The sequence below is a fragment of the Musca vetustissima genome, unplaced genomic scaffold, assembly GCF_032173495.1.
Source record: "Musca vetustissima isolate MV318-11 ecotype Yass unplaced genomic scaffold, APGP_CSIRO_Mvet_v1 utg17544, whole genome shotgun sequence".
Lineage (NCBI taxonomy): Eukaryota > Metazoa > Arthropoda > Insecta > Diptera > Muscidae > Musca > Musca vetustissima.
Window position 1 is genome coordinate 113,565 of NW_026874082.1, and position 27,175 is coordinate 140,739.

The 27,175-nt window shown below is 35.7% G+C and overlaps 1 protein-coding gene across 1 annotated transcript in view; it reads left to right on the forward strand.

Moving 5' to 3' along the window:
- The window catches only part of LOC133330750 (SCY1-like protein 2), a gene marked incomplete at its 3' end in the record, with an annotated part of 69,304 nt that extends 44,448 nt beyond the window's left edge, over window positions 1–24,856 (forward strand). Inside the window, exons 11-17 of the mRNA XM_061539164.1 lie at window positions 695–848; window positions 7,266–7,442; window positions 10,959–11,031; window positions 11,352–11,488; window positions 15,273–15,489; window positions 17,855–18,108; window positions 24,788–24,856. Coding sequence (XP_061395148.1) covers window positions 695–848; window positions 7,266–7,442; window positions 10,959–11,031; window positions 11,352–11,488; window positions 15,273–15,489; window positions 17,855–18,108; window positions 24,788–24,856 — 1,081 coding nt within the window. The remainder of the gene's footprint in view (window positions 1–694; window positions 849–7,265; window positions 7,443–10,958; window positions 11,032–11,351; window positions 11,489–15,272; window positions 15,490–17,854; window positions 18,109–24,787) is intronic.
- Between the last annotated feature and the right edge of the window lie 2,319 nt (window positions 24,857–27,175).

Genomic DNA, 27,175 nt, shown 5'->3' on the forward strand with positions numbered 1-27,175 from the left:
CCTGGATTAAGGCTTAATCCGGATTGAGGGTCATTGGCCCCGGATTAAGGGTCTTTGACCCCTGATTAAGACTTAATCCGGATTAAGGGTCATTGAACCCGCATTAAGGCTTAATCCGGATTAGGGTCATTGACCACGGATTTAATCCGGATTAAAGGACATTTACCCCGGATTATGCCTTAATCCGGATTAAGGATGTGTATGAAAAGTATTAAATGGTACTAAATTTGGTACTAAATGTTACGAAATTTAGTACAATTTGGATTTTGGGTGAACGGATGTAGCTGAAAACCTGAAATTTGGAATTAAAATTACTGTTGAGGATTGAGATATGAAGACAACTTTGGGAATTCGTATTTATGTTTACGAAAAGTACTAAATGGCACTAGATTTGGTACAATTTGGGTTTTGGTAATGGAGAGAGCTGGAAACCTAAAATTTGGTATTAACTGGTACACATTTGAAATGTGTGTGGATGGAACTAAATGTGGAACCCTCCATTGTCATACTATGCATAGAATATTCCTCTTTAGAATGGAATATTCCTCTTCGAATATCCTCTCCTGGTCCTTGTCTCTATTTAAATATTTCTCCATCGGTTTCCTGTACAGAATCCATCAATTCTTAATTCTTATTCCAAGAACATTAATTTCACATTCGCCTTTCATAAATGTTATTTTCTTTCATTTCGCAGAGTCATACTGAGCGGTCCGAAATCAATACAGGCCACCGTTACCCTGCTGGAGAATTTACATTTGGTTATTGAAAAGACACCAGCAGCTGATATTGTCACCGACATAATGCCAATGTTATTTTCCTCCTTTGAAAGTTCAACCATACAAGTTCAGGTAAGTGGAAGAATAACAACAACTACAACAGCAACAACACGAAGAGTTTCATCGCAATGTTCGGAATTCAAGCAACACCAAACAAATGTGGCTATCGAACATAGTTGGCATTCAGTCATGCAGGGATAACACCGAACAGAAGTGCTACAATGCTGTTAGTGTGGAGAACCCTGCTAACATACTTAGAAGTGAAGGTCAGAATAATGTGTGAGGCGGAAGGGAGGACGATATGAGATATTGTGTCCATGGCTAAGTGCATGAGAGGGATTTGATTTTTTTTGTTTGTTGCTTCATCCAGTGTTTTGCTTGAGCAATTTTTAGATGTAAGCAAAAGTAAAATTTCTTGTTACTGAATGCTGTTGTTGTAGCAAGTGCAGCAACAACAACGATGACAAGAATAACCAGAAAAGTATTCTTAACATGCCATACATAAAGCATTTAGGTCGAAGGCCTTATGCAAAATAGAAAGAAAGAAAAAATCAAAATATAAAGCCCGAGAAGAAGAAAAAACATAAAACTGTAACTTTATCAAAGGAAAATAGTTTTCTTTAGTGGTTCTGCAGAAGCAGCTACAAAACTGAACCATAGATGTTTGCATCCGGCCTTTACAAAAACACAACAGCTAAGCACCCAAGTATGCAAAAACAATCTCTTCAGATGATGTTGGAATTCTTGTTGTTTTGTTTCTTCTTTGTTTTGCCCAGGAGAATTTCAGGCAGGAGAAACAAATATTTCAAACACTTGTTGATGTCTGGCAACGGGGCCAGCAGGCATGCTCGCAAATATCCGTATTTTAGAGCTTAAGTTGTATTTTTTCGCTAACACAATTGTATTGGAATTTTCCAGCAAGAATTTCATGAGAAGTAATTGCAACAACAAGAACATATAAACAACATCAATGATTTATGCGACCTAGTTTCAGAAATTATAATGGCGAATGTAGTCTTCTAAAATAGAATTACGGTATTCGAATTTATTATAATTGAGGAATGAAAATATATGAGTGAGGATATATAAGTCAGTTCTTGTTTTTATACCCTTCACCACACTGTGGTACAGGGTATTATGTCTTTGTGCATATGTTTGTAACAGGCAAAAGGAAACGAGATAGACCCACGGCCCTTTTGAGAATATGCATAGAATCACCTTCTGAGTCGATTTATGCATGCCCGTTTGTCCATGCTAAATTGTAAACGAAGTGCTGGTCGCACTTATTATCCGAATGAGATGAAATTTGGCTCAGATCATTTATTTGTCCCAGGGACGAACTCTATTGAAATTGAAAAAAATCGGTTTAGATTTAGATATAGCTCCCATATATATTTTCTTCCGATTTTTAGCAAAGGGTGAACGAAATGGCACGAAATTTTGAACAACGTACTGAAGTTAGGATAGACTAACGTGTGCCAAGTTTTATTGAAATCGGTTCTGATTTAGATATAGCTCCCATCGTCCGATTTTTCGCAAATGGTGCACCAAAGAGCCATATTTAGGTCGATTGGCACGAAATTTTGCACAACGTACAGAAGTTAGGATAGACTAACGTGTAACAAGTTTTATTGAAATCGGTTCAGATTTAGATATAGCTCCCATATATATTATCGTCCGATTTTAAGCAAATGGTGCACAAAGGAGTCAAAATGTGCAAAATGAAAAAAATCTCTGTTGCAAACATAAATTTACTGTAAAAAAAAATCATTTCGGGCGGTGCCCGGGCCCCCATGGCCGCCCGCCTGCGTTCGTCCCTGGCTCCCATATATATGTTCGCCCGATTTTTCGCAAATGGTGCACCAAAGAGCCAAATTTAGGTCGATTGGCACGAAATTGAGCACAACGTTCCGAAGTTAGGATAGACTAACGTGTAACAAGATTTATTGAAATCGGTTCAGATTTAGATATAGCTCCCATATATATTATCGTCCGATTTTAAGCAAATGCTGCCCCAAAGCGGAGTTGCACAAAAATTTTCAGTTCAGATTTAGATATAGATCCTATATATATTATCGTCCGATTTTAAGCAAATAGTGCACCAAAGAGTCAAATTTAGGCCGATTGGCATGACATTTTGCACAACGTACTGAAGTTAGGATAGACTAACGTGTAACAAGATTTATTGAAATCGGTTCAGATTTAGATATAGCTCCCATATATATTATCGTCCGATTTTAAGCAAATGGTGCCCCAAAGCGGATTTGCACAAAATTTTGCAGTTCAGATTTTGCGGTTCAGATTTAGATATAGCTCCCATATATATGTTCGTCCGACTTTTCGCATATGGTTCACCAAAGATATAAAGTGTGCTCGATTGGCACAACATTACGCGCAACGTATCGAAATGATGGGTCTGGATTAACCGTTATATGGGGACTAACCGAAAAAGTGGACCGATATTAATAATTTTTAGTGAAGACATTTGGTACGTGGACCGATAAAGCTCATCTTCGGACCTGCAGACAAGAGACAACTTAATGTAAAATGTTGGCGATCTATCTCAATTCATTTAGACGCTAGAGTGATTACAACAGAAAGACGGACCTGCATAAATCGTTATAGAATTTTACGCTGATCAAGAATATATATTCTTTATACAAATATACCCGGTTATTGATCGTTGGATTAAGTCGATTCACATATAGACACAGGTCAAATATTTAACTTAGTCGAATTTCATGTCAATGGTCCTTCAAAAATTCAAAGTTTGTAAGGATGTATTTCTTGAATATAGACAAAGTGGTAAAGGGTATCATATAGTCGGCCCCGTCCGACTTTACTACTTTCCTTACTGGTTTAATTTTAACTTTAAATAAATTAAATACAGAAAGCTTTCTATAAATCATCTATTAGTAGAAGGTCCGCTACAGATTTTCTAGAATGTCATTCAAATGATATTAATATATTGAGGACCCTCATTAAGTCTTGTGTGTATAGAATACCCTTATTTCATAGAAAACCATATATATGTATTCTATAACTGTTTCTGTACACAGAAGAAGCTCTTTAAAAAGAATGTATCTAGGTCTATTGTCATCGTTTATTATCTAATTCCAATCAATTTTACATGCTAAAACTTATTTTGGTGGATGATATTGTTGTCCATGTAGATGTACTTTGGGACGTATATGTGTTGTCATCAATCATACGCCACTGCCGCTTCCATATAAAGACCATAGTAATAAATAGTTAAACAGGACCTAATATCTAAGTACGCTTATACTAGTCCCGGAAAAGACGGACTGCGTTTAGATTTACGAAAATTACTCGATATCAAATGTCAATTCCATAGCGAATACGTCAAATATAATCCATAGGATTTATAAACATGAATATAGCTTATACGTCAACTTGAGCTATGGAAATGACATATAAGATCCAGTGGATTTAGTAGTCTAGGACTCCCACAAATGTTTTTTTTTATTGTGAGATTAATTACTTGTTCTCCAATAAATTGTGTTATTTTAATATGGTAGTCAAAGAAAAATGTTAAATGTTTAGGGTATTTGCGGTATTAAATAAATATCAAGTAAAACCATTTATCATAATTGTATTCTTAATAAAAGCGTACTTAAATCTGTCCTTTAAAATACCTATTGTTATCATCAATCGTAATGCACTTCTTCCTTATGTAAATGAAGTACCATTGGGCGTATATATGCTGGCATAATCATACGCTACAGATTATCTGAAAGAAAATGTCGATTTATACATGGTACTTTTAACATTCAAACCCATCAATTTATTCTGTTTTTACTTATATTAAACTTGAATTTCAAGATGAGATTCGACTGGTATAGATATTGAAAAGTATTGTACGCAATGATAGAAATCAGGGTACCACAATGCGTATATGCTTTTGCCAGAACTCATACCGCACCAAGGAACTTTTCAAAAATGAATTTATTTAAGTAATTCTAAAAAATAAAAATTCTGTAGAAAGTACAGTAGTAGTACAAATTCTTCGAATGCAACAGTTTCAATAACCGATCAATCCATTTAATACGAAATAATGCATTGTCAACCAACCAGAACCCACGAACCACACTAAACACGAAGTCGGGCACTTGACATTTACAAAATAAGTCAACGACTTTTTACAAGATGTTCGAAACCATTCAAATCGCGAAAATCTAAAAGGGGAAATCAGCTGACATTTTAAGTATAGTTGAATAATGTACTACCCCAATCGAAGAAGCAACCATATAGAAAATAGGCGCCATCCACAGTTGCAGGAAAAAACATCAGCTGTCATTGATCAAACATGGAATTGTCCACGTGCAACTATCCACCTGCCCAAACAAAAACCATTTCTAAATTTATAGTTGGAAACAGTACCGTATTCGAAACCAGTGAGCGGAGCAGTATAGTCGGACGGGCCGACCATATGATACCGTACACAACTTACACGAAAATCTAACTTTCTGCGGTGTAGTTCTGAGCTAGGGTAATATTTCGCGATATTTGCACCCTCTTGACTGACTAGAGGTCAACAAATATTAATAATATTCAGTACAGCTCTTCTAATTACTTGTCCAGATTCCCTTCAACATGCGGTGTATTGTGATGTTCGGCTTTCAATTGTGGCCTATAGATCGACTCGAAAAACACAAAAAATTATGTTTTTGGTTCACTTCATCACAATATTATTATCTTATCATCACCGAAAATTATAGGTGTTGTCCTTGACCATACCTGGATCCTCATGGAAAATTTCAAATATATTTCCGCGCCTGTGGTGTGGTAATGGGTTGCTAAATAATATATGAATATGTAAGCACCTGTAAATACTTACGTGTAACTCCCACATCCGAGTACATACGACAATATAATTGGTATAAATTTAAAGGTCAACTACTCCTCTTGGATATACTATCAACGTCTCGGGTCTATGTCCTTCAGGAGCAAATATATACGCTATAGAATACAAATTTTGTCATTTTTCACACAAAAGTCAGGGTCCATTTGACCCGCTAAATACTTACCGATCTTTATCAAAATAATCATGCTTATTCTTTGGCCCGATCCTCATCTCCATGTAAAAATTCACGATGTTTGGGCTATAATTGCGGCCTCTGTAGCGACCAGAAATACCGACAAAAATTAAGAATTTGTCCATTTCATCCCCTAAATACTAACCGTTCTTCAATAGCTATAATACCCTGACAACATAGTTGTGTAGGGTATAAAAACTACGAACTAACTCTGGTCTTTAAATGCATAATTATACCCTACACAACTATGTTGTCAGGGAATTATAGCTTTGTGCAGCCCCAAGAGTTTGTAACGCAGCGAAATATTGGTCCTAGACCCACCTTTAAGTACACCGATCGTCATATCTCGACTAGCTGAATCGATCTAGACATGTGTGTCCGTCCGTCTGTCCATTATAAATTGTAAACACGATACAGGCCACAGTTATGGACCAATTTTCACGAAATTTTACATGTAGGATGGGTTCTGGCCAATGAAGACCCCTATTGTTTTTGGGAAAGATCGGTTAGTATTTAGGGGATGAAATGGACCAAATACTAAATTTTTGTCGGTTTTTCTGGTCGCTCTAGAGGCCGCAACAATGGCCCGAACATCGTGAAATTTTGCTTGGAGAAGCGGATCGGGCCAAAGAATAAGCATGCCTGTTTTGATAAAGATCGGTCAATATTAGGGAGTCAAATGGGCCCTGATTTTTGTGTGAAAAATGACAAAATTTGTATTCTATAGCGTATATATTTACTCCTGAATGACACAGACCCAAGATGTTGACAATATATCCAGGAGGAGTGGTTGGCCTTCAAATGGATACCTATTATATTGTCGTATGTACTCAGATATGGGAGTTACACGTAAATATTTGCAGGTGCTAACGTATTCCAATATTATTTATTAACCCATTACCATGAGGTTTCAATTATGTTCCATGAGGTTCCAATTATGGTCCAGGACAATGCCTATAATTTTTGGTGATGATCAGATAATAATTTTGGGATGGGACCGAAAACTATTTTTTGTGTTTTTTTTTTATTCAATCTGTAGGCTACAATTATAAGCCTAACATCACAACCAACGGTGAAGGGAATACGGACAAGTAATTAGAAGGGCTGTAGTGAATATTGGTAATATTCGGAAAATATATCCGTGTAAGGAAGAGGTACTGTTGACCTCTAATCGGCAAGAAGGTGCAACTATTACGAAATACCCAGACTCGGAAAAAAATCCGCAGAAAGATAGAGTTCTGTGGTAGTTGTGTAGGGTATCGTATGGTCGGCCACGTCCGACTATACTACTCCGCTCACTGGTTCTATTTATCTTCAAAACATTGAACAACTGTAATCATTCATTAAAAATTACTGCAAATAAAAATCCTTTTCTTCTCAGTTTATTTTCCACTGCAACATTTTTTAAATCCTTTTTCCCCTCTACTTTCAGAATGCAGCAGTTGTTGCCGTAACAAACGTCTACGATTGTATCACAGAAATGTCAATTAAACGCTTAGTATTGCCGAAGGTAAAATCTGTTTTCGAAAAGAATTTAAACGATCCGAAAATTGTGCAAAATGTTCTCATCTGCATAGAAAGTCTTATGGATAAGATGGACAAGCCAGAGGTAAGTGAATGAAATGTCGAAAAATGCACAAATTCAATGCTGAAGTGTCCAGTACAACACAATAAAAATAATCCATACAAGAATATTTAATTTTATTTGTTTTATTGTCATAATTTCGAATTAATTTTCAAGCCCATATCTTTTGTTTTGTTTTGTTTTTTTTTTTTTTTTTTTTTATTTTAACATCATTTTTAATTTTTTTATGTTAACATCATTTTACTACCGGAACATTAAGTGAATAATAAATGCACATATCATCGATTTTATACATAACATAAATACGAATATGTATGATTTGTGTGTGTGTATGTGTGCAATTGAATAAAGATTTCCGTTTGCTTACCATGTTGAGCAACAGAAATATATTGCGATGTCCTTGAAGTATCTAAGCAATGTTATATACATTTTTAATACTTTTCATTTGCAGAAAATTCGAGAATTATTCTAAATAAACAACAAATAAATACTGAACAATTATTTTCAATAGTCAATTTTGTTCATTCGAGCGTACAACATTGCATATATATGTGCTGTCATAACTCATACGCCACATATTATACTGCGTATAAGCTCTGGCATAATTCATACGCCACCAATGCTCCCTTTACTATTGAAATTCTGTAAATAACTGTTAAATATAAAATGTCAGTAGAACCTATTGTCGAAATGTGCATTCTCATATTGGACATTCTTGAAATGTACCAGTCGAATAAGCGATCAATCAATGTGATACGATGCGATGCATTGCCTTTCAGAATTGTGGTCATGTGGTTAATTTTTGGAAATATTAACATCTTGTGAATTGTGAAATTGTATGCATGTATGTGGAATTTCAAATCGGATTTTTATTTAATTAAGAATATCGACAAATCATGTGCCAACACAGTGGTTTTAATTTGAAGTCACATGCGATGGGCAAAAGCGCATATAAAGAACCAGTGAGCGGAGCAGTATAGTCGGACGGGGCCCACCATATGATACCCTACACAACTTCCATGAAAATCTAACTTTCTGTGGTTCTATACTCTGAGGTTGGGCAAAATTTTGCGATATTTGCACACTTTTGACTGGCTAGAGGTCGGAAAATACTACTAATAATCAGTACAGCCCCTTCTAATTACTTGTCCAGATTTCCTTCACCGTAGGTTGTGTTGTGATGTTCGGCTTTCGACTCAAAAAGTACAAATAATTAAATTTTTGGTCCACTTCATCAGAAAAATTATTATCTGATCGTCACCTAACATTTAAGACGTTGACCTTGACCATAACTGGAACCTCATGGAACATTTCAAAGCGATCAGGCAATATATCCACCCTAAAGTGTGGTAATAGGTTACTAAATAATATATGAATATGTAAGCACCTGTAAATATTTAAGTGTAACTCCCTCATCCGAGTACCTATGACAATATGATTAGTATCAATTTAAAGGTCAACCACTCCTCTTGGATATACTATTAACTTCTCGGGCTTATGTCCTTCAGGAGTATTTACTCCTGAATAAAAATTTTGTAATTTTTCACACAAAATTCAGGGTCCATTTGACCCGCTAAATATTGACCGATCTTTATCAAAATAGGCATGCTTATTCTTTGGCCCGATCCCCTTCCCCATGTAAAGTTTCGCGAAGTTCAGGTCATAATGGCGGCCTCTGAAACGACCAGAAAATTGGACAAAAATAAAGTTTTTGGTCCATTTCATCCCCTAAATGTTAACCGATCTTTACCAAAAACAATAGGGGTCTTCATTGGTCAGAACCCATCCTACATGCAAAATTTCGTGAAGATTGGTCCATAACTGTGGCCTGTATCGTATTTACAAATTATAATGGACAGGCGGACTGACGGACGGACGAACACACATGTCTAGATCAACTCAGCTAGTCGAGATATGACGATCGGTATACTTATAGGTTGGTCTAGGATCAATATTTCGCGGCGTTACAAACTCTTAGGGCTGCACAAACTATAATACCCTGATAATATTGTTGTGTAGGGTATAAAAATCCACACAAGTATTGGTCCCTAAAAAATGCACAAAGTATTAATCCTTGCAAAAATCTTCTTTAAAAAATCCATGCCAATATTGGCTCATGAAAAGATTCCCACTTGTATCGGCCCTTTGAATACACCTTCTTTAAAAAAAGTATTGGACCTAGAAAAAATTCTAACTGGTATTGGCCCTTGAAAAAAATATTTTATAACAAATCCACACCAGTATTGGTCCTTAAAAAATATTCTCTAACAAATCCATGTCAGTATTGGTCCTTGAAAAAATCTATAAGAAATCCATGCCAGTATTGGTCCTTGAAAAAATCTTTTCTAACAAATCCATGACAGTATTTGTTCTTGAAAAAATCACGCCTGACAGTGTTGGTCCTTGAAAAAATCACGTTTGTATTGGTCCTGGAAAAAATCTGTATGGTGTATGGTTCCTTACAAAAATCTTCTTTAAAAAATCCACGCTGTATTGGTCCTTGAAAAAATCTATACTGTATTAGTTAAATATATTCTTTTAAAAATCCACGCTTTGATGGTACTTGAAAATATTCTTTACAAAATCCAGGCCTTTTTTTGTCCTGGAATGATAAAGTCAATGCATCATAAAGCCAATGCTTTATTGGTCCTTGAAAATATTTTTTTAACAATCCACGCTTTGATAGTCCTTCAAAATATTCTTTAAAAAATCCACATTTTGATGACCCTTAAAAATATTCTTTACAAAATCTTCATTGCAAAACCTCTACATGATTGGTCCTTGAAAAAAAAATCGTCTCTAAAAAATTCCACACTGTATTAGTCCTTGAAAAAATCCACGCTTTAATGGTCTTTAAAATATTATTTTAGTAATCCAAGCTTTGATGGTACTTGAAAATATTCTTTAAAAAATCCGGGCCTTTATTGGTCCTAGAATCATAAAGCCAATGCATCATAAATCCACTGCTTTATTGATCCTTGAAAATATATTTTTTTTAACAATACACGCTTTGATGGTCCTTCAATATATTCTTTTAAAAATCCACACTTTGATGACCCTTTAAAATATTCTTTACAAAATCATCATTGCAAAACCTCTCCTTTATTGGTCCTTGAAAAAAAATCGTCTCTAAAAAATTCCACGCATGTATTAGTCCTTGAAAACATCTTCGTTAAAAATCCACGCCTGTTCTACCCCTTGAAAAAAATATTCTTTCTCAATTGAAGATTGAGTAATTTAAATCTCGTCATTAAACAGTATGCTTCGTTTTCTCTTATAACTTTACCTGATAATATTACCAATCATCGAAACCCACATACATACACACAATTAATTTTCACTTGCATTCATTTATTTCGTTGTTGTTGTTGTTTTATTTTCATCTTTTATCCACATACATAAATATGCTCTTCATTAATCATTTTGGTTGCTCATGGATGTACATTTTCATTTGCATATTTTTTTGTATCCTTTCTCCCCTTCTTCTCGTTATGCATATTTTACGATTATTTGCGGCGGCGGCGGCGATAACGGCATCAGGTCACAGAGGAAATACTGACGATACTTGCTGGTGTCGAAATACCGGATCCAGATTTAATTATGCGTTCAGTGCGTAAGTATTTATTCAGGCATGCATCCGCTGTGTTTCTTTTTTCTCCGTTTTGCATTGCCCGCGATTTATTTCATCAACCAGCTTCATGTGTCGAGAGGTGGCAAATAAATATGCAATCGAAACGATGATTTTCCCATGAGTTTTCTGTGTATGTGATGGGAGGGTGTCGTAATGCATGGATATTTCATGGATCAGACATTTTGTTTTCATCTTTTACTATGTACTTTATTTTTGTAATTTATCCCATTATGTTTATGTGTGTGTATTTCTCTTATTTTCTGCTCTGTCTCTCTCCCGCGTCTTGTCATCTATCCTTACAGGTATTTATCAAAGGCTATTTTGCGATTCTGCATATGGCTTAACAACGGAAGCGGTTGCCAATAATGTGTTGCCCTTGCTGATACCGCACACCATCAATCCGCACTTGAATTTGGATCAATATTGCTTTTTACTGGAGGTAAGTAGAAATGTGTGAATGTCTGAGAGTATGTATGTGTGAAGGTGTGCCATAATAAGCATGAATATGTCAATGGTTCAATCTCATTTTTATTGCATAAATTGAAATGGTGCAGTTTTACGCTACATTAAACGCCGCGATAATATGCCATCGCGCGCAACGTAAATTAAATTGCATTGCAAAGGTCAATAAGTCAGAAAACCAGTAAGTCAGGGTGCCAGCCAGCCACTTATTAAGTTGGCAATCGAAATGTTTTTAATAAAACGATTCTTACGAATTGTGGTGAAAGGGTAAAAAAGTGTAGTGCAATTAATTGAAACATCATCATGTGGCCGGCCACAGCTTAATTATAGTATTTTTTCCCTTTTAAAGTGTCTTCCTTGAGGAGGGCTAATGGCGAAGGTGTGTAATTGAAGAAAATGGATTTTTTTAGAAGACCAATAAGAGCTCATATATGCAAAAGTCTTGTAGAATATCTTCCTTTTAAAGGAGGATTGGTCCATAAATGTGGCCTGTATCGTGTTTACAAATTATAATGGACAGACGGACGGACACACATGTCTAGATCGACTCAGCTAGTCGAGATATGACGATCGTTATACTTATAGGTGGGTCTAGGACCAATATTTCGCGGCGTTACAAACTCTTGGGGCTGCACAAAGCTATAATACCTTGACAACATAGTTGTGTAGGGTATAAAAACCCACACAAGTATTGGTCCCTAAAAAATGCACAACGTATTAATACTTGCAAAAAGCTTCATTAAAAATCCATGCCAATATTGGCGCATGAAAAGATTCCCACTTGTATCGGCCCTTTGAATACACCTTCTTTAAATATCCACGACAGTATTGGACCTAGAAAAAATTCTCACAGGTATAGGTCCTTGAAAAAAATATTTTATAACAAATCCACACCAGTATTGGTCCTTAAAAAATCTTCTCTAACAAATCTAATCTAACAAAAGGAAGGAGAAGTTGTGAAATTGAAGAAAATTGCATTTTTTAAAGTCCAATAAGAGCTCATATATGCAAAAATCTTGTAGAATATCTTCCTTTTAAAGGAGGTCTTTAATTGGCAATATTTCTGTAGAATTCCCTAAAATGGACCACATGAGATCTGTAGAACTACTACTACAATTTTTATACCCTTCACCACACTGTGGTACATGGTATTATGTCTTTGTGCATATGTTTGTAACAGGCAAAAGGAAACGAGATAGATCCATAGCTCCTTTTGAGAATATGCCTAGAATCACTTTCTGAGTCGATTTATGCATGTCCGTACGTCCGTCTGTTGTTGTTAAATTGTAAACAAAGTTCAGGTCGCATTTATAATCCGATTTGGATGAAATTTGGCACAGCTCATTTGTTTAGCCCAAGGACGAACCCTGTTGAAATTGGGAAAAATCGGTTCAGATTTAGATATAGCTCCCTATTGTGCACCAAAATCCCTATATATCTTTCGATTTGCACGAAATTTAGTATAACGTACTGAATTGAGCCTAGAATGATGTCTGCCAAGATTCGTAAATATCGGCCCAGATTTATATATAGCTCCCATATATAGTTTCGATTTACACGAAATTTGGCACAACGTACTGAATCGAGCCTAGAGTGAAGTATGCCAAGTTTCGAGAAATCGGTCCAGATTTATACATAGGTCCCATATATAGTTTCGTCCGATTTGTATATCTGTCGATTTGCACGAAATTTAGTATAACGTACTGAATTGAGCCTAGAATGAAGTTTCGTGAAAATCGGTCCAGATTTATACATAGGTCCCATATATAGTTTCGTCCGATTTGATGTAAATGGTGCACCAAAGTCCCTATATATATTTCGATTTGCACCAAATTTTGTCATAACGTACTGAATTTAGCCTAGAGTGATGTCTGCCATGTTTCGAGAAAATCGGTCCAGATATAGATATAGCTCCCATATATAGTTTCGTCCGATTAAATGTAAATGGTGTACCAAAGTCCCTATATATGTTTCGATTTGCACCAAATTTGAAAATCGGTCCAGATTTAGATATAGCTCCCATATATAGTTTCGTTCGATTTCATGTAAATAGTGCACCAAAGTCCCTATATATCCTTCGATTTGTACGAAATTTGGCATAATGTACTGAATCGAGCCTAGAGTGATGTCGGTCAAGTTTCGTGAAAATCGGTCAAGGTTTAGATAAAGCTCCCATATATATTTTCGTCCGATTTGATGTAAATGGTGCACCAAAGTCCCTATATATATTTCGATTTGCACCAAATTTGGCATAACGTACTGAATTGAGCCTAGAATGATGTCTGCCAAGTTTCGAGAAAATCGGTCCACATTTAGATATAGTTCCCATATAAAGTTTCGAGAAAATCGGTCCAGATTTAGATATAGCTCCCATATATAGTTTCGTTCGATTTCATGTAAATAGTGCACCAAAGTCCCTATATATCCTTCGATTTGTACGAAATTTGGCATAATGTACTGAATCGAGCCTAGAGTGATGTCGGTCAAGTTTCGTGAAAATCGGTCAAGGTTTAGATATAGCTCTCATATATATTTTCGTCCGATTTGATGTAAATGGTGCACCAAAGTCCCTATATATATTTCGATTTGCACCAAATTTGGCATAACGTACTGAATTGAGCCTAGAATGATGTCTGCCAAGTTTCGAGAAAATCGGTCCACATTTAGATATAGTTCCCATATAAAGTTTCGAGAAAATCGGTCCAGATTTAGATATAGCTGCCATATATAGTTTCGTCCGATTAAATGTTAATGGTGCACCAAAGTTCCTATATATCCTTCGATTTGCACGAAATTTGGCATAACGTACTGAACCGAGCCTAGAGTGATGTCTGCCAAGTCCAATCTCTCCAGACTTAGATATAGCTCCCATATATATTTTCGTCCGATTTAATGTAAATTTAGTCCAGAATGATGGGTGCCAAGTTTCGTGAAAATCGGTTGAAAGTTAGATATAGCTCCATTTTATTATAGATTGATTATAAGTATTTGACGCATCAGGGAACCAATAGGCTGGTAGGAACAAAACGTACTAAAATTAGTATAAACTAACTCAGGTTAGCCTTCACAAGGCACAGATCTAGAGTGAAAAATGAACTTCGTGGATAATCTCTAACGATTTTATTTAATGTATGGAGCTACCCAAATTTTCGTACAATTGTGCCCCAAATGCGCAACTTTTGTCCGATATAGACGAAATATTGCACATCGTACCAAATGGAGCCCAGGATGATATTTATAAAATCGTGTTTAAATCAATTCAGATTTAGATATAGCTCCTATGTATTTTTTCGATCAAGTTTGGCAAAAAATTACTCCAAATGTACAATATTTGTTGAATTGTTGAAAAAAATCGCACACCGTAACCAATTAAGACTAGACCGAGCTGTATTTTCGAACGATTTCATCTAAATTGTACACCGAAGTCCCTGCGGCTGTCCCATTGTCATGACAGACCAACACTCTAGTCACATTCGACTTTGATCCTCTCTTTGCTGGTTATATCTACTCTGAACGTCATCATAAATCCGATTCAAAATACAACCTATACGATAAGGCGGCCAACTAAGTTATAAAAAGTCGAACTTTATAAATAATCGAAATGAAAATATTTTAAAAATTAAATCATTAATTTTTTCTCATCATTAAATTTTCTTTAAAATGTCTTAAAAATATAAATGTTTGAATATTTTATAAATTTCCCACGAAATTAATAGTTATTTTTCTTTTCTCTTTTATCCTTATCTATCTTTCCGCCACAGGCAATTCATGCATTTTTGGATAGTATCGATCGCCAACAAAAGACCCGCTTGAAAATGGAAAACCTTTCAATGTCATCACCGGAACGGCATCGAACACTGCGTCATCAGTATTCGACAGATAATATGAATGCGATACCACCCTTTAATATACCCAATTTGCGCATTGATCAGCGTAAAACATCCAGTGCCGAAGATATGGCCAGAAAGAATTCTGGAGGTAATATTAACAAACTTTGTAATATTAAGTGTGTACGTGTGAGTGTGTGTATGTGGGTGTGTCTAAAACTTTCGTGACCTTGGTTAATAAATAATTGTATGTTAATGAAGATGCTTTAAGTAGGGATGTTAATAAAGATAAAGACTTTGATGTTTTGGGGGTTGTCAGGCATCCAGCCTAACTGGCTGTCTAACCTACACAAACGAAGCACACACACACACGAACACAAGCCTAAATTAAGTGCTACACAAAAAGAGTGCTCGGTAAAATTATATATACAAAAGTTAGTTGGAAACTTGTGTAATACATACAATCAATGAAGTGAAAGAGATAAGCGGAGGGTATGGTGGGGAATGCGGACTCCATGAATTTGTTATCCCTTATATACCCTTCGGGTAAAACTTGAAAATTAATTATGTCGACAACAAGCATTTTGTAAATTGTAACTTTTCCGAATATTTATGATATCTAATAGACACACACACACACACGCACACAAACAACCACATACTATGTATGACATGTCAGCTATTCAGCAAATTAAAATGAGATAATTGACATTTATCTGTTTAACTTCATCACAACTAGTAGTTTGTCAACATCAATGGATTGACTGGGTGGGGGTGTATTCAATGACAGGTATTTGTGGTATGGGTGCTGGCCATATGACAGGCCGACACCACCCAATAATTAGTCCCAGAAAAAACCTCTTAATCAGGCTGGTAGGCAGACTCGTTAGATGAATTTATTGTAATCATATTAGCAGTTTCCATGGAAATCGAACAAAAGGAAAGTAACCTTTTATGCCTGTTTAAAGTTGTCATGCTGTTCGAAGAATGAACGATTTTAATGAAGAATTGTAAGATTTCCAAATAATGGAAATGCAAAATTAGATTTAAAATTTATTATTTGCTAAATTGATTAAAAAAGGAGGCGCCAATTATGAAAAAGTTTTTATCCTTGATAGATAAACGACTATTGGCGCATTTATAAATAAACCAGTAAGGAAAGTAGTAAAGTCGGACGGGGCCGACTATATGAAACCCTTCACCACTTTGGGTATATTCAACAGATAAATCCTAACAAACGTCTCATTTTTAAAGGACCAGTAAAATGAAATTGAATCCATAAACATGTCATTCTGCAACCTATACTGATTTTTTCATTCGGTCAGATATAGAAGCTATATCTAAATCTGAAACGATTTCAACGATTTCAGCAAACTTAACACACATCATTCTAGACCTAATTCATTACGCTGTGCCAAATTTCGTGCAAATCGAAGGATATATAGGGATTTTGGTGCACCATTTACATTAAATCGGACGATAATATATATGGGAGCTCTATCTAAATCTGAATCGATTTTTCCCAATTTCAATAGGGTTCGTCTTTGGGCCAAATAAGTGACATATGCCAAATTTCATGCAAATCGGATCGTAAATGCGACCTGTACTTTGTTCACATTGACGGACAGACGGGCATGCGTAAATCGACTCAGAAAGTGATTCTATGCCTATTCTCAAAAGGAACCATGTGTCTATCTCGTTTCCTTTTGCCTGTGACAAACATATGCACAAAGACATAATACCATGTGCCACAGTGTGGTGAACAACAGGCCTATCAAGCAGGATTGAATCGTATTCACACGGACGCAGTTGAGGAAGCAGTTCAAGAATATCGTTTGAATACCATCCTCGGAGACCATCCGCCTTTGATAGCTGCAGAAGAGCAGCAGCTACCTCGACAAACTAGAATGGTCTTGGCACAACTGAGATCTGAATGGTGTAGCCGCGTCAATTCTTATTGAGCACGAATTGATGGAGAGGTCGACAATGTCTGCTCGGCATGTGGTAACGGACCACATGACATGCTACATCTGTTCAACTGCCCAGCCAAACCAACTCACCTAACCCCATCTTCCCTCTGGACTCAACCAATACAGGTCGCAGACTTCCTGAACTTGGAGTTAGAGGCAGAACCAGGTTAAAGAAAATAGAAAGATACATAGCAGTACAATCTGCTAAAACAACAACAGTGTGGTGAAGGGTATAAATAGTCCATCGAATGATATGTGTATTGATAAATAACCTACAATAATTTTCCATGATTAAGACTATTGATCCGTGATCAATATATTGATTCATGATCAATACTATTGATCCATAAGCAATCGTGTCGATTTAAAATCAACAGAATTAAATGAATTTATTCCTATTAAATTGATTACGCTTAAAGGTCATACCGAACAAATTCCATAATGAATAGTTGAAATCTCCATGCCATTGTTATTTGCAAATATTTATCCAGACCAATACAAATGTTCATAATAAATAAATATTTCATTAATGTTGTCTCTCAATAGGCTCTGGCATGTTGGGTGGCTGGTGGTTTGGCTGTTCACCATCATCGCCGGATAGCAATTTTTTGCGCGTCGCCAATGCATTCCCGAATCGACGGCTCTCGGACAATACGCTAATGACACCCAAAATACGTATTGCACCATCGTGCGCCTCATCGCCGGGTGGTACACCGGGCAGTGGTCTGCCAACGCGTCGCCACTCCAGCATAGGACCACAGGAGAGACGTGGCTCAACCATAAATCTATCGCCGCCTACGGTAAGTTGTAATTTATATTCGGTGTCTGTGTTTATAAATGATTGCATGTGGAGGCAGGCAATGCCTCTGAAATGGATGCAATGATGTTGGGTTGGGTGGTGATGGATATGAATTGCATTGCTTGCTCAATGCCCTTGACAATGAAGGGAGCGAGTAATGGCAAGGAAATGGAAAGAAGAAGAAAACTATAAACAAACAATTGAAGGATAATATTTAATATTTATTTGTTTTTATTTCATACAAGGGTTCATTTGGAATCTATTATTTTTTTATTTTATTATTTGAAATTTTTCAATTGTTGTTGTTGTTCGTAATGATTTTGTTTTTTGTGCCATTTTTAATTTGATTTTTATTAAGCCGTGATTGTTTGTATGAATTGAAATGATTTATTGGCAAACAATAGAAGTGTGTATGTATTTAAACACATATATTTATACATACACAAGCTAATAACCATATCATTTACAAAACAATTGATTCTGTCATCGCTCATTATAAACATGCCGCTGCAAAAAAAAAATCAGAACTATTCAACGATAGAAAGGGCATTACATGTTGTGGTAATGGTTTTCAGTTTATTACCAATGCACAGTTAATGAAAACATGTTTTTTGCAGTAGAAGAAAAATGAATTTCAATCTGCAATAAGCTAATAATAAAAAATGTCCCGAATGGGATTAAAATAGGAAATTGTTCTTAATGGCGACTTTAAAAAATAAACTGGGAGAATTGAAAAAAATCGTGAACAAATTGAAGTAATCTGATTTGGGCATATTGTAATCTGAAATTTATTGCTAGAACTTGCATAAAACTTTGAATTTTAATTTGATTTTCATAGAAAAATGATCTAATGTTTACGCCACGAAATATTGGTCCTAGACACACCTTTAAGTATACCGATCGTCATATCTCGTCTAGCAGAATCGATCTAGACATGTGTGAACAAATCAGATAACTATCCATTATAATTTGTAAACACGATGCAGGCCACAGTTATGGACCAATCTTCATGAAAATTTGCATGCAGGATAGCTTCTGGCCAATGAAGACCCCTATTGTTTTTGGCAAAGATCGGTTAGTATTTAAGGGATAAAATGGACCAAAAACTTTATTTTTGTCTGATTTTCTGGTCGCTCCAGAGGCCGCAATTACGGTCCAAACATCTCGTATTTTACATAGAGAAGGGGATCGGGCCAAAGAATAAGCATGCTTGTTTTAATAAAAATCGGTCAATATTTAGTGGGTCAAATGGACCCCGACTTCTGTGTGAAAAATTACAAAATTAGTTTTCTATAGATTATATATTTACTCCTGATGGACAAATATCCGAGAAGTCGATAGTATATCCAAGAGGAGTGGCTGACCTTTAAATTGATACCAATTATATGGTCGCATGTACTCAGATGAGGAAGTTACACGTAAATATTTACAGGTGCTTACGTATTCATATATTATTTAGTAGCCCATTACCACACTAGAGATCGGTGGTAATGGGCTTTGAAATTTTCCATGAGGTTCAGTTATGGTCAAGGAGAAGGCCTACCATTTTCGGCGATGATCAGATAGTAATTTTGGGATGAAATGAACCAAACTCTTAAACATCACAACACAACCCACAGCGAAGGGAATCTGGAAAAGTAATTAGAAGCGCTATACTGAATATTACTAATATTTGGAAAATATGTCGGAGTATGGAAAAAGTGCTGTTGACCTCTAATCGGGTAAGAGGGTGCAAATATCACGAAATAATGCCCAGGCCCGGAAAAAACATCCGTGGGAGTTGTGTAGGGTATCGTATGGTCGGCTCCGTCCAACTATACTGCGCCGCTCACTGGTTCCATAATATATTCATGAAAAAGTTATGTATACGATGGGTTCACGAATTCTATCCTTGAGGACTACAATCGTTAATGACCTTTGGGGTTGTGATCCCCACCACTCTTTTTGGTAAATCATTACCCCACCAGCCTTAAAGCTAATTAGGGTATACCATCAAAAAAGTGCCTCATGGAAATATTGGGTTCAAACCCCAAGTGCTTTCGATCGAATCATTTTCAGAAAATTTAAAATTCCTTTTGATCGAATTTTTGTTTATAAATTCTAGGTCAAATCCGCTATCAATAAAGGGATTGCAGTTTCCGATTTTACTAAGCTTGGTTTATCAAATCCGTTTCAGAAATTTTAGATTTCATCCGAACTTTGCTCATCTTATTATTTCATCCTAGTTTAGTTCAAATTCGAAGATGGGGAATATCGGTCCACTCCTTCTGGAACCTCCAATCAGGGGCTAGGTCTAAATGCGACTATAGTTCATTATCGAACCTTACGTTCTAATTTTGTATCTCTCTATCCTCCGCAGGTGAAATGATTACAAAAGAGTCATAGAACCAAACTTAAAACGCGGAACAAATCTGATAACTATTTTAATATAAAAAAGGGGGTTATATGGGGACCACCCCAAAAAGGGGGCGAATATTAATAATTTTTGGTAGGGAGATTTATTACCATATACGACTACACAATACCAAAGTGCAGCAAATTCGGTTCAAAAACGCGCTCAAGAACCTCAAAATACCGAAAATTGGGGGTGCCCTTATATGGTGGATATCCGAAAAAATTGACTTAAATTCATATTTTTTGTGGAGAGATTTGGAACCTATTAAGAACCCAATGTACCAAATTTCAGCGTATTCGGTTGAAAAACGCGCTCAAGAACCCCAAAATACCGAAAATTGGGGGGTGGCCTTATATGGGGGATATCCGAAAAAATTGACCTATATTTATAATTTTAAGTGGAGAGATTTGAGATTTGTACCAAATTTCAACGTATTCGGTTGAAAAACGCGCTCAAGAACCCCAAAATACCGAAAATTGGGGGTACCCTTATATGGGGGATATCCCAAAAAATTGACCTATATTTATAATTTTAAGTGGAGAGATTTTGTACCTATTAAGAACTCGAAATACTAAATTACAGCCAATTCGGTGAAAAATACGATCAAAACCCCCAAAATACTGAAAATTAGGAGGTACCGTTATATTGGGGCTACCAGAAAAAGTGGACCTATATTTATAGTTTTTTGTGGGTAGTACCCAATAAGAACGCAATGTATCAAATTTCAGGGTATTCGGTTGAAAAACGCGCCCAAGAACCCCAAAATACCGAAAATTGTGGCGTACTGTTATATGGGAGTTATGCCTAAACATGGACATATATATCTCATTTTCGAACTTGACCTGCCTGTAGACAAAAGGCAACCCTATGCAAAATTTCAGCACCCTATCTCAATTCCTTCAGAAGATAGCGTGATTACAACAGACGGACGGACGGACATGGAACTTGACCTGCCTGCAGACAGAGACGGACATGGCTAGATCGTCCTAGAATTTTTTCCTGATTAAGAATATATATATTTTATAGGGTCGGAAATGAATATTTCGATGAGTTACAAACGGAATGACAAAATTTATATATTTTTATACCCTCCACCATAGTATGGAGGGTATAAAAATATTCATAAAATACCATACATTCAAAATTATATTTCAGCAAATTGCAAACACATGCAACATCTGCGAAATAAACAAACACAATCACGGCTTAATGTAATATTAGTGAAAAATATAATCATATAAATATTTTTTGAATATACAGTATTTTTTTAATAGTAGTCGATAACAATCAAACGAACATAAAATATTTTTCATTAAATTCTACTTTTTTTATTTCTCAACGTCTATTAAGTTTAGTACATTTTCATTTCGTGTATGATTATTTCTATGACAAAGGAGGAAAATAAAAAAATACAATCCTAATATCCATTTTTAAATTAACTCATTTCCTTTATATCCTTCCGCTTTGAGAAAAAAAATTAAAACAATCTACACAATAAATAAAATCAAAAATCCCTTTTTAAAATAAAACACTTTACAAACACAAGCACATACAATGATTTGAAAACAAACATCCTTTACCCTATTCACACACACTCTAATAACACTAATACCTAAACACTTGTTCATAATCACACGGTAATATAAAAACCAAATATATACGATTGTTGTACACACTTACATATTCCTCACTCTCTGGCTCTTTCATTTTTGTAAATCATACAAAACACACAAAAACCCAAAACTAATTCATGAGGAGATTTGGAGACTATACAAGCCATGAGATTTAAAAGGGTCCATTTACAATTTACTTTGTGGGCCTGAGAAAATAAAAAAGGACTTGCCTTATCCTTGCACTCAAAAGGTAATTTACTGAAATGAGTTACAATGTCCTTTTTCTCAAGTCTGTTTTTGTTAACTCCTGTTGACTGTGTATTTATTATTTTAACAACCTTGACGTAAAGGATTAGTTTATGTGATTTTGTTGCCATATCTCTAAAGGATGGTTATGGTTATTACTACAAAAATAAATAGCAACAAGTTGTTGTTATTGAGAATTTTTATCATTTTCAAATAATAGAAGTAAATATAAGTTTAATCATTCAAAAAAAAATCGCATCATATAAATACTTAAAAAAAAATCATAAATAAAAAATAAAATTTAATATTTAATACCATAGAAATTTATTATTTCACCCATATTCCCAATACCACCTGAGCGTATACACACTGTCATAGTGTATACGCCATATTGTATATGGATAATTGGATCTTACTTTTTGAAAATGAGAATGGATTGTAATAACCAAAACCTGTATAAGTTGTCTTATATTAGAATGTTCTTCGTGCGCCTATGAGAAGAATTTGTGATTTTCTATGGGACCCTAACGCCTTCCAAATATAAGACTCTGTAGACTTCCATTCGAGTATATGGAGATCTTCATAGGGAGATATTGTGATCTTCTGAAATTTTCAATGAGGAGAGGAGTAATTCCATAGATATTCTATATGAAGATCCTCACACTTCTACAGAGCGTTCCTTTGATCTTCTGTAGGAAGATAATAAAACATTCTGTATGAAGGCATGAGAACATCTATAAGATGGTCTTGTCTATTCTTTAGATATAACGTCTTTGAGAAGACCTTCAGTTCTTCTACGGGAAGATCTACAGCTCTTCTATGAGAAGTCCTATAGCTCTTCTATCAGAAGATTTTAAACTCTTCTATGAGAAGAATTACAACTCATCTATGAGAAGATGTAGAGTTCTACTATCAGAAAATTTTTAGTTCTATCTAGTTCTACGAGAAGATTTGCATCTTATCTATGAGAAGACCTAGAGCTCTTTTGTGAGAAGGCCTACAGCTCTTCAATGAAAGGACTTACAGCTCCTCCATAAGAAGAACTACAGCTCTTCTATGAGAAGACCTACAGCTCTTCTATGAGAAGACCTACAGCTCTTCTATGAGAAGACCTACAGCTCTTCTATGAGAAGACCTACAGCTCTTCTATGAGAAGACCTACAGCTCTTCTATGAGAAGACCTACAGCTCTTCTATGAGAAGACCTACAGCTCTTCTATGAGAAGACCTACAGCTCTTCTATGAGAAGACCTACAGCTCTTCTATGAGAAGACCTACAGCTCTTCTATGAGAAGACCTACATCTCTTCTATGAGAAGACCCACAGCTTTTCTATGAAAAGACCTTCAGCTCTTCAGTAAGAAGGCCTACAGCTCTTTAATAAAAGGACTTACAGCTCCTCCATAAGAAGAACTACAGCTCTTCTATGAGAAGAACTACAGCTCTTCTATGAGAAGAACTACAGCTCTTCTATGAGAAGACCTACAGCTCTTCTATGAGAAGACCTACAGCAGCTCTTCTATGAGAAGACCTACAGCTCTTCTATGAGAAGACCTACAGCTCTTCTATGAGAAGACCTACAGCTCTTCTATGAGAAGACCTACAGCTCTTCTATGAGAAGACCTAAAGCTCTTCTATGAGAAGACCTAAAGCTCTTCTATGAGAAGACCTAAAGCTCTTCTATGAGAAGACTTACAGCTCTTCTATGAGAAGACCTACAGCAGCTCTTCTATGAGAAGACCTACAGCAGCTCTTCAATGAGAAGACCTACAGCAGCTCTTCAGTGAGAAGACCTACAGCAGCTCTTCAATGAGAAGACCTACAGCAGCTCTTCTATGAGAAGACCTACAGCAGCTCTTCTATGAGAAGACCTACAGCAGCTCTTCTATGAGAAGACCTACAGCAGCTCTTCTATGAGAAGACCTACAGCAGCTCTTCTATGAGAAGACCTACAGCAGCTCTTCTATGAGAAGACCTATATCAGCTCTTCTATGAGAAGACCTACAGCAGCTCTTCTATGAGAAGACCTACAGCAGCTCTTCTATGAGAAGACCTACAGCTCTTCTATCAAAAACCCTTCAGTTCTTCTATCAGAAAACTTTCAACTCTTCTTTGAGAAGATTTACATCTTATTTATGAGAAGTCTTGTAGCTCTTCTATGAGAAAATGTTAAAATGCTCTTCTATCAACAAATTTTTAGTTCTTCTATGAGAAGATGTACATCTTATCCGAATACCTTATACATTAAATATTTAATTTGTAAATTATAATTATATTGTTATAGCAACTGACCCCTTTAAATCTCATACTTGTATTAACCAGCTTCCAATTCCAACAACAACAAAAAATATTCTTAAACATAATTTTTTTATTCAACAATAATTCAATTTTACTCATACATAAACAATTCTAAACTCACTTATACTAGGCATATGGTTTCGGTGCAAGAGGTGGCTCAGGATCAAGTCTTTCGGTTCCCTCATCGTCTGTCTATGTAGTAAGTCTAAAAAACTTAAAATCATCTTCTGACAACAACAAAAAACAAAATCAAAAAAAAAAACTATATGAAATGCTTGTGCGCGTTTGAATGAATGGTTGTGTGGTCGGTTTGGATGGTTCGTTGGTTTCATGCTGCGTGTTTCGACGTTCGTTTTGTTAACCTCTGCTAAATATGTTGTGTTCTTCCTGCTCATTTTATGTTTTGTTTTTGTTTTTCGTCTTCTTCTTCCTCCTTTCTGTTTAAGTGGTAAAGGCATATAATAACACCTGGAGTTGAATTTTATTTCTAAGTTAAACCCGCCAGCGGGGTTAAAGTCTTTTGCATTTTGTTTTTTAATTGCATTTTTGTTGCTTTTTTTGTTTCATCTGTTGGGGAAAGCAAACTGCTTCGTCTGTGGCTGTTTAAGCCCTCTATACCATTTGATTTTTCAGTTGTTGATGTTGTTGCTTTTAACTTGTGTTTGTTGGAAATCTTGAAACAAAAAAAAACTCTATTCCCCTAGCAAAAACATTACAAGCGACAGCTGATGAATTACCGGGCACAAAACAAAAAAGCAAATCCTTGTGGCAAAATTACAGCATGGATGGAGACCAGGATAAAACGATGCAAATCAGGTGGATGTTTTTTTTTTTCATGGTGAAAGTGGATAACAGTATTAAACTGGGCTCTGGCCCTGTCTAATCAGAATGCAATGAATTGCGATGACCCTAGACACTTAGAGACGAGCAATACCTCATTCATGTTTTCATATTTATTTTTGTTTGCATTTTTATGTTGCTGCTTAATAAGACTAAAGAGAGGGAGAACATCCATTCAACAAGTTGACGTTGTAATGGAAACATCAAATATAGCTCCCCTGCATTAAAAAGTCATGAATATTTATGTGAAACATAAACAAAAAACAATGGTTTTGTTTTAAGGAAAGAATATAGCTAAACAACAACTATCACTCGGCATTTGCATGAACCTTAAGCATGAACCGCGCTTTTTAATATTTAAACATGTAACAAACCCTCAAAGCGCGTGTTCCAACAAAGTGTAAAGGGCTTCAAGTTTTCCCTGCTTATGTCCACGATGCCAAACGTGCAAACGTGTTGGTGTGTTCCACCATTAAGAATGCTTGTGATTTATTTTGATGTAAATCAGATTTTAATGTGATTTTATTTACATGCTGAATGCAATGGGGATAACCAGTTAGAATATCTGCAATAGCTATTCGGGAAACACGGGGTCATTCAAAATACATCAAAGTGAAATATATAAATATAATATTTAAATCCTTTTAACGAAAAAATGCCTTTCTTAAATACATCGCATATCTGTCATTGTATTTATGAGACATGTGTGAGACCTATCGGTAGTTTGGGCAGAGGATTCGATGGGAGACCACTCAGACGTCTTCTCTAAGAAACATTCTGTAGATATAGAAGAATTCCAAATATCTTAAGTATACATACGGCCATCTAAAGATCCATGCCCACCATAAGAAATACTCGAAATATTCACCAGAGACCTCATACAGCTTATACATTCGTGATCGGAATAAAATCCGAAAAAAAGCTAGCAATATTTCGCGAATGTTTTCAGAAAATTAGTCTGTTATTTTTTATGTTGGGTATTCAAAATCTACTTACAAAATGAGTTTATTCTATCATGTTTAAGGGTCCAAAGCCACAAACAAATATTGACTCTAATTTCAGGGTAGACCTCATAAAATGGTGTCTTCCTTATTATATTTATACCCTTCACCACACTGTGGTACAGGGTATTATGTCTTTGTGCATACTTTTGGAACAGGCAAAAGGAAACGAGATAGACATAGGATTCCTTTTGAGAATATGCATAGAATCACTTTCTGAGTCGATTTACGCATGTCCGTCTGTCCGTCCATGTATTTTTGTGAACAAAGTACAGGTCGCGTTTATGATCCGATTTGGATGAAATTCGGCATAGGTCACTTATTTGGCCCAAGGGCGAACCCTATTGAAATTGGGAAAAATGGGTTCAGATTTAAATATAGCTCCCATATATATTTTCGTCCGATTTAATGTAAATGGTGAAGCAATGAACCTATATATCTTTCGATTTGCACGAAATTTGGCACAGCGTACTGAATAAGGTCTAGAATGATGTGTGTTAAGTTTCCTGAAAATCGGTCCAGATTTATATATAGCTCCCATATATATTTCCTCCCGATTTAATGTAAATGGTGCACCAAAGTCCTATATATATCTTTCGATGTGCACGAAATTTGGCACAGCGTAATGAATTAGGTATCGAATGATGTGTGTAAAGTTTCCTAAAAATCGGTTCAGA